The 9,677-nt window shown below is 38.8% G+C and overlaps 1 protein-coding gene across 1 annotated transcript; it reads right to left on the bottom strand.

Moving 5' to 3' along the window:
• Nucleotides 1–8,246, bottom strand: RNF32 (ring finger protein 32). The gene is given in 8 exon segments (XM_072925202.1): nt 1–140; nt 650–778; nt 977–1,056; nt 1,058–1,095; nt 3,268–3,381; nt 7,502–7,621; nt 7,624–7,761; nt 8,235–8,246. Coding segments are annotated over 8 exon segments (771 nt in total).
• Between the last annotated feature and the right edge of the window lie 1,431 nt (nt 8,247–9,677).

The following is a 9,677-nucleotide window of genomic DNA, read 5'->3' as shown; positions in this document are numbered from 1 at the left end:
CTACTGCTGAGGCATCTTTGTGGACGCTGTTGGATGAAGACCTTCCTGTGGCTTTTGAAATGTGGCCAGCCAGGTACCAAAGGCAAGGTCCCTAAAGCCAGCCCAGGGCAGGTAGCTTGGAGGGTTGCTGCTGTAGCCACCTGAAGTTCAGTGAGAGAAATTTTGACCAACAACATTCAGCTGCAGCTTTAGGAGCCTTCTCCAGCCTCCTGTTGCTGAGACCTTGTACCATGGCTTTGCATGGTGGCTTGGGCACATGGGAACCTGGCAAGAAGCCTCCATCTGCTTCTCCAGACTTGCAGACAGCAGGAAAATCCAAGTGTTATCTGTTCCAGTGATGTTCCTTGAGAACAGGCACAATCCACTGACAGGTTAATTTATTCCAAACTTAAGGGCTTGAGCACTTTTGAGTGTAATATCAGCGTTCTTCAGTCACCTTCAAATTCTTTTTCTCTACTGCAGGGAAGGATTTTGCATTGGTTCTGAAGAGGATGGAATGAACTGACTGACAAAACAACTGAGTGGCTCCAGTGCTGCCTGTTTAGTGTGAATGAGAAGGAATAAGTGAAAAGGGAGGGAGCTGATAATCAGGAGTTCTGGTTTAAGGAAGCTGAATCGCCCTAAGGAGAAAGACCAAGGAAACAAATACAGCAAAATGTTTTATCAAATAGTTGCTTTCTTAATTTTCTATCCTTAGGAGGCACTGCTTCCCTTATGTCTTTAGACTCTTTTCTAACAATATATCCCCTCCAGGAAGCTTAAATCCTCTAAGACAATTCTGTTCAAGAAGAGGAAACGCAAATTTTTATAATTTAGTTATTTATATGAAACAGTGATTTAATACATTATTTTTGAACTTTAACTTTTCTAGTGCATGCATTCTGTCTATTTTCTTACTAAAAGTGTAATGAATTTGGAACATTATTAAGAAATAAATACTGTCTGGTGACACACCTGTAGCAGAAGTAAGGCTTACCTAATTAATTCAGTTTTACTAAGCATGCCCCATCATGTCTTTCTCTGGTCTGATACTGCTCTTTTCTACACATAGGACAACTTTCTACCTGTAAATTTTTCAAAGGTTTTTAGGCATGACTGAAAAAATAATTATAATTATAATTGCTTACAATATATTTAATTTCATTGGTACAGATAAAACAGGCTAGATTACAGAATGTAAAACCAGTTAATTAATCAATCCATGAACACTCTACAACATGCATATTTTTAAAATTAAAGCGTTAAGAGAATTTTGTAAGTCTCCACAAATTCACATGAAATTTCATGGATTAACTTATTCCAGGTTAATATACTTCTGTATAGCTCAGTTGCAAACTATGTTTTCCCATGTGCTTTTAAAAAAGATTGTAAAAAAGAATAAAGTGCTTTATCATAAAATAGCTTCAAATTATATTTCTTACCATAAAAATCTGGAATCAAAATTGCTTTTCAAGATGATTACATTTAATTCATTAAGATAGTCACTTAGGTAGTTTAATTAAAAGACTCATGTATTATGTTCTTGAATAGTTATATAAAAATGTACTCCCTTAATGGACTACATGGGAGCATGAATGCAGCACCTGTTTTTTCAAAGGAAAGAAAACAACCCCAGAACCAAACCTGACTTTAAAGCATTCTAACAGCTGAAAAGGAAAAAAATGCTGACAAGAAAAATTCTGAAAGGTCATCAGTTTCCTTCTGTGATTACTATGATCTTTTGAGTGAAAATAAAATTATTTTATGAAATTGTGAATTTTGTGTTAACAACACATGGGGTGGCAGAAAGCAAGAAATGGCAACTGCTACTGGGTGAAGGAAAAAATTATAAACCAAACATTTAAAATTATATCTGATTAATTTTTCTCCCCTTTCCCAGCAGAGACATTACATTTCAAGAAGTGATGCACATCAAATGCAGCGTTTCTGGCATACAACAGAACAAAAGAGTAAGCTGACAGGCTACAAGAAAACTTCACCTTTATCTGACCTAGATTCCCACCAAATGCTGATGATCTCCATCCTTACAGAGGATACAGAGCTGGACAAAAAAAGCAGTTGGCTCTTAGGGGAAGGGGAAAGTGGGGAAGGAGTGAAGCCCAGAACAAGCAGCGAGCACCCTTGAGCTGGCAGCCACAAGAGGATTAATGGCCAGCAGTCAGCTGCAGGGCAAGCTTGCAGATACTGTGGCTTTTTCCCTTGAGGGAGGAAAGGTAAGGAAACACCCAGGACAAAAAGAATTCCAGAGGCATTTGCCTTTTTGTGCCAAATATAAAGCAACCTTTTTAATAAGTGCTGTTTTTTGCTCCCTCTTGTGAAGTTTCAGATTTTCAGGGTAGCCAGAAATTGGCAGATCTTTCCAGACCTCTCCCACCTGTCTGTGGACAGTTGTTCACCTCCAGCTGATGTTGGTATTAAAAGAAGCAACAGCCCTGTATCTGAAATTACTCAAAGACTTGGACTCACAGCACAGACCTGGCTGTGAAGGGTCTTCTAAAAAAATTTAAAAGGGGAACAGGTAGAAAAACTACCCTAAAATGCACTGTGGAAAGAAACTTTTAAGCAATTGGGATAATTCTTCTAATTACCATTGTCACCTCTCTGAAGCAGCTCTCCGTTCCATCAGTCACTTGTCTCTTTTGCTTAATATTTTCAAGATGCTCGATTAATGAATGTAATGGAGCAGGATGTATTTATGTCCATGCTACACATGGGCATCGAGCAGGCCATCAAGGTAAAATGCAGGCACTTCATCAAATAACCTGAGGAAGTGACTGTCTGGCATTGGGTGTACACCTGCTTTGTTCTCCAAACAGGAATAACTGTTGTACTCATCTGATATTAACAAAGCTTTTGAGAAGACAAACAATATCTTGAATTGTACAAGCAGCAAATGTTTACCTGATGAATGAAGGCCAGAATCATATCTAACAGAAGTTTATTTGAAGCAGAAAATAGCCTATACCTGCTTTGCAAGAACAGGTAAAAAGGCTTCTCTACTGTCATAATGTCAGAAGTGCATAAATATTACCAATCTTCCTCTACCATGTCATGTTCAAAATAGTATCAGAGTTGGCCACTGAGTTGGTCCACTTATTAAATGCTAAATGGTGACTAAAAGTAGAATCTTTCCTTCATTTCTTCCTCCAGCTGATGACTTTCAGCAGTACCTCAGGAAAATAAGTAAATACAACTCTGAGTCCACGCAAGTATTCAGTTGTATTTGAACTCTGTGTTGAATTGCAGATTCCTTCCTGAATATTGGACAACACTGGATTTTCCCTGCTGTGTGGATCTCTTTCTTTTTACCCATTCTTCAGCAGGAAATGACAAGGAAGGGTGCTCAACTACTCCTGATTTCTGAGCAACAATAACAACAAATCACTAAATAAACCCCATTGGCCTTTACAGACAATGGATTTTCTTCATATGAAATTCATTAATAATGCATTTGCTTAGAAATACTTTATACAGATACTTCATATAAATCTCTCATCAGACAAAGCACCATCAGGCAACGTATTTCTTACTATTAGGTAGCTAAAGGGGCTACAAGAGAACTGGAGAGGGGCTTTTGACAAGGGCATGGAGAGATAGGACAAGGGAGGAATGGCTTCAAACTCTAAGAGAGTTTGGATTAGATACTGGGAAGAAACTCTTCCCTAGGAGGGGGGTGAGGCCCTGGCACAGGTTGCCCAGAGAAGATATGGTTGCCCCATCCCTGGAAGTGTTCAAGCACAGGCTGGATGTGTTTGTGGGCAATGTGGGGTAGTGGAAGGTGTCCTTGCCCATTTCAGGGAGTTGGAACTGGATGATTTTTAGTCTCTTCCAACCTAAACCATTAATGGATTAGCTATTCAGTAATTATCAGAACCTCCTTTACATACAGGATTTATACAGGATTTTTTAATGTACATTTTTATTTGCTGAGTAATTTGAATTTATTTTGATACTTTTCAGAGCCTTTAAAATGGGATTAACTAAGGAGTGTAACAACAGCATAATTTCAAGTAATCAGTATAAATAAAATCTCATAATTGTGAAGTTTTCCTCTGCATTGCATTTATACACTCCTAAAAAATAATCAAGTAGTATAATAAAAGAACTGTGGCCGTTGCTGCAAAATTCTGAAGTTTAACGAGGTTATTCATAAGAAAGAGGAATAAACAGCATGAAGAGACAAAAATATGGTCACAAGAGGCCAGTGATACTGTCACTGTTACAACTGAGCTTGTCTGTCTCCAGCAATGAATGTGAATATTTACAGTGTTCCTGCCTGCCCCCACAAGTGCCAGACAAAGTCCAGTGTCAGTACCTCAGCAGTAAAAACACGTGCTAGCAGAACATAGATATTTATCATCTTGGAAGACCAGAAGAAGCTGCTTGTGTTGATTGAGCAGAATCCACGGAGAAATGTCCAAGGTTTGTGTAACAAGCCAGGAACTTGAGTCCATGGTGAGGCCTTCATGGTGCTTGATAAAACAAGAAAGGAAGAGTGACATAGAATGATTACAATAATTACAATAATTACAATGCAAGCTGATGACACCTAGATGAGAGCTCAGTCCTAGATGGGAAGGAAAGGGTAAACTCTTTCATTCATACCACAATCTTTGCATAAATCTGACAGTACTATGCAGCACATATTTGTTCTGTGTAAGCTTTCAAAACCCCCATCAGGCAGCTTGTGCATCCAAACTCATTTCTCATGAAGAAAAAAGGACTCCTAGCAAGTCATGGGGTTTTGGTGATCCCCTTGCTCAAGGATCTCATTATTCTAGGGCAGGATTTGTTAATTTTTGAGGCTAAAATTCTCCTTCTGAGCTCATCCATCTACAGATGTATATCGTTAATCATCTAAAATTTGCACAAACTGCCTTTGATCTTTTAAAAGAACTTTTGAGAGGTACTAAAGGATCTATCAGGATCCTGTCTTCCCTTTAGTTGAACTATCTGCCTAACCCACTTCCTTGTGAGGTCATGACATCCTTCAAACATAAATCAATTTGAATCCATGTTTTAGAGCAACAGCTTTGAGGTTTCAACTGGGTCAGTTTATGCTTTTGGAACAATGTGGGGAGTGATTTCCCTGCATGGTTCACCTAGACCCCACCTTGTCACTTTTGTTGTCCCATTTTGATAGCCCAGTCTGTCGAGTGATGGCCTCTGTGATGAGAAAATCTGGGTACAGGGGGAGTGAACAAGAAAGCAAAGCAGTGACAGCACTATCACAACATAAAAAACGCCTGATCTTGATTTCTTTCCAAGCACTGTGGTCAGAGACTGTTTTAAGGAAGAAAATGAGATGGCTTTATGGAAAGCCTTCTGTATACCCCCGAGGTAAGAGAAAATTCTTATTTAAAGCCTTCACAAATGGATTATTCAAACTGCCAAACAAGAAGAGATTGGCAGCAAAGCTGAATTTCTAAATAATACAAACCAGATGGGACACTTGTGAGAGACAGGCTGTACAGGTGTTTTGAAGGAAAACTTTTATACAGCAGAGTTTCTAAGGGAAAACTGGTGGCAGGACACACAAGGAGGGATGTGTGGTCAAAGCAAAGGGCTCTGTGGAGATATTTGCAAAGCAGCACTTTGAAAAAATACAAGCAATAAAAACCTACATTTATCACAGCTCAGGACATCCAAGAATTTTCATCCTTATGCATCAAGTTTAAAATCCCAACCCATTTACTGACACATCCATTTACAACCAAGTTATTTATCCTAAAAAATACCTTATCTAAGTGTTTACATACATTAAGCTTTAAACTATTACTGCTGGATTTTAGGAATCAAGCTGCTATTGAAAAAAATGAATGACACAGACCTGTGAAACTCTGTTTGATTACCCATAAAATCAAGAAGAAAATGTTCCATTAAATTACATTTTCAAAGTTGTTTTGCAGTTTTAATGTTTAAACCACACAATACTTTTTAAGGAAGAGAAAATTTGACAGATGCATTTTGAAATAATATGAGAATATTGGTGAAAATACTACAAAGTAAAACCCAGGAACAATTGAAATTTCAAAATGTATTTCAGCACAGTCTTTTAAATCCCTTTCACAAATATTTGTGTGGGAAAATTCAGTCAGTGCTGTGATTTAAAGAGAAAATACTTAGTCTTTCTAATAACAGCAGAAAACATGCTCACACCTGGGCTGCATTTTTTCACCTCAGCCTTTAGCTTCCATAATCACTCATTATTGATGTTAATTTTAACCCCAATACCTCTTTTCTGTTTTTCCCACTGCTATCCTCTCTTCAGAATGAACCAAAGAAAAAACCCTGCCACCTTTAGAACTATAACCATGTAAATGTAGTGCTAATCACCTCATCTTATTACCTTTGTCCTGTCACTGGTTACACTCCCTTGTTGGGCACTATCTGAAGTTTCCCTCTGAATCTTCAGCGGGTTCCAAAGGCAGATGTGCTTGGATGGAGCATCCCTGGTTTAATGTGTTCCCTCTGGAGCTGGGACTGCTGTGACAGTTCCTGTGACAAAGCCAGCCTGATCTTCAGGGAGGCCAAGGGGCATTTGCAGGAAAAAGAATAAATAAAACAATTATTAATGATGATGAAAGTTTGTTACACTCAAAACTGAAAATTTTGGAGCCAGGTTCTTTAAGTAGTGCCTAACCAAAGCAACAGAAAAGATGGACACAAGATGTTCATGGCAAAAATAGTGATGAAATCTTTAGAAAAGGGAAATACAGAGAGGCAAGAAGCACATTTGATCTCCTGGTCTGTTAAGAGCTCCCTGGCTTTGTTTTTCTAAGCAATTTTGTCTGTCGCTGCTCCACAACTGTATTATTATAACACTATTTAAAAGTGAGTTTTCTCACCAGGCATCATTCCAAGCCCTCACATCTGTGACTTTTATCTTGCTGCATGTTTGCTTCTAAATTTGAAAAAGGTATTTAGCTACAGGTGTTAATTCTTCCCTGGTTTAGCCCCAGGACCATTGTAAAAACAAACCTTTTTAACTTTGAGCAAAGCTGGGTATATATTAACAAAGAATACATTTCATGCAGCATTATTAAATGTCTTTTTACAGAATAAGGAATAAACCAGACCATTTCAAATAGACTTTAAAAAAAGCTTAATGATAGAACCTTTCCCCAACTAAATACAGTAAGAAAATCACTGATGTTTTCATAAAAATAAAATGTAAAGAAAGTAATGACATTAAATAAATATTAAAATTACTTCTTGCTTCTAATAAAGAATGTCTTCATCAAGATGCACTAGTTTCATCTTTTTCCGTTCATTGTCACAAGAATAATGTTTAAATGCATTTCAGATATGAAAAGACACATTTAAGCCGCTGATGGCAATCCTATTTTTTACCTAATGACTTAAACTGCTAAATTTTGATAAATTTTAAAACAAGATACCATGCTGTTTGCATTAAATCATCTTCTGAACAGAAAGCTTAGCTCCCATCTCAGTTTATTTTAAATAAAAACAAAAATTACAAATCAGAATGGTTTACCTAAGTCAGCTGTGGAGCACTGGGGTCAAGAAGATCCTTGTTTTCTGCATCTTCCTTGCTTTTGTGCTCTTTTTTTCTTAGTCCAGTATCTCCTATTACTCTGACTGTTTCTTTTATTCATGGGATTCGTAAAAGTTCTTGATATTCCTTGTCCTTGACACAGAAGAATATGTTAAAAGATCCTACAGCTGATGACTTTGTATGATATGATCCTGTAGAGCCACTGCAGAAACTGCTCTCATTGCTTGTTTGGAGGAGCAGCCCTAAAAAGCAAAAAATCCCCAGCCAATCTTGAATAATTATTGTTATAAATTATTTAAAACCATACATGTTATAGTAAATTAAATTAAACTCTGCACTTAGGCAATATTTTTGAATTGTTAAATGCTTTTATGCACATACAACTCCAGTAGTTGAAGACTAACATGCAATTACTGTAATATGAAATTTAAGATTGATGTTTCTGACACATCCTAGTTTTAACTTATAAAAAGTCAAATGAAATCTTTGATTTATCATTTATATTAAATAAAATAACAGTAATTTTAAAGTTTTAATTACTGAGCTCTTAATTATTATATTCAATAAACTCATTATGAACGATAAAAGTTTGGCATGCCCAAACACATTTTAATTTCATATAATTAAAAGCAATCCCAAAGGCTAATTTTGCCTTCCAGAACACTGAATATAAACAAGAATGTATTACTTTTATACAGGGAATGGGCTTATCTACCTGTTCCTCCATTCCTCCCCATGCTTGTGCTTTATTTTAGGAGATGTGAATTAGTACCCTGTAGAGTAATGATGTTCCATTGATAATCTTTAGCTGATTTGACAAGAACAGTGTTCCATTACAATAAGACATTTTAAAAGACTTAAATAATATTTCTCAGGAGAAGCAGCCTCATCAATAGCAGATAAAAAAACTACAATTTCTGTTGTTTTCTCCTCAGGATCCCATGGGAAAGAGCTTAACATCTGTTCCAAGTGCAGAAGTTAACTTTGGATCCATAAATCACCGAGTCTGTTTCTCTCCCGTCAGCCTCATTTCACCCTCAGTGGGCTGCCTGCAGTGTACAGGGAATGGATTCAGAACAAATAGCAGGATTCACAAATTTCAGGCTGAACTGCTGGAAAGATGTGTCTGCAGCAATAAACTCCCCAGAACTGTTCTGCAAGCCTGTGATGCACAGAGCAGGGGTGATGCTGGCAACCCCTGTGGGGCTGGAGCTGCTCTGCTGTGATCCCAACATCCCCACTGATACAGCAGGAGGATGTGATTTGGGACCAGAGTGGAGCAGCAGGGGATGAAGTGAGACCCCTTAGCTGTGACAAACAGAAGCCACTGCCCACAGGGCTGCTCTGGTTCACACTCACAGCAAGGTTTAGTTTGGAAGGGGACTTAGAGACCACCTTGTTCAACCTCTCCTGCCTTGGCTGGGGACAGCTTCCACTGTCCCAGGTTGCTCAGAGCCCTTTCCAACCTGTCCTTGAACACTTCCAGGGATGGGGCATCCACAGCTTTTCTGAGCAACCTGTGCCAGGGTCTCACCAACCTCTCAGTAAAGAATTTCTCCCTAATATCTAAACTAAATCTACCCTTTTTCAGTTTAAAACCATTCCTCCTTGTCCTATCACTCTTCTCCCTCTCCTGCTGTCCCTTAAGGTACTTGAAGCTGCTCTAAGGTCTCCCTTCTCCAGGTTAAACAGTCCCAGGTCTTAGCCTGTCTCTGTAGCAGAGGTGCTCCAACCTTCTGATCATCTCTGTGGCATCCTCTGGACTCACTCCTCCAGCTCCATGTCCCTCCTACACTGGAACCCCGGATCTGGATGTTTCAATGTGTGGTTATTCCTTTCCCAGCTGAGGCAATCCTGAGCTTCTCCACTCACAGCTCAGGATGGGATGACCAGAGGGGCTGTGTCTGCAGAGAAGCTGTGGATGTGGCACTTGGGGACATGGTTTTGTGGTGGACCCGGCAGTGGTTAATGGGTTGATGGTTGGACTCATTGGTCATACAGATCTTTTCCAGCCATGAGGATTTTTTTAACCTCTTGTCCCTTTTCCCCTGCACAGCCCCAGCCCCACAACCCCACACAGGCTCTGAGGGAAGGGGGGCAGTGGGAGGTGTTGCTCCCTTCTTCTCAGAGCATTGAATAGATCCTCTCCTGGCCAGTC

Source organism: Taeniopygia guttata, chromosome 2, assembly GCF_048771995.1.
Source record: "Taeniopygia guttata chromosome 2, bTaeGut7.mat, whole genome shotgun sequence".
Taxonomy (NCBI): domain Eukaryota; kingdom Metazoa; phylum Chordata; class Aves; order Passeriformes; family Estrildidae; genus Taeniopygia; species Taeniopygia guttata.
The sequence above is the reverse complement of the archived record's forward strand: the minus strand, read 5'-3'. Positions and strand labels throughout refer to the sequence as shown.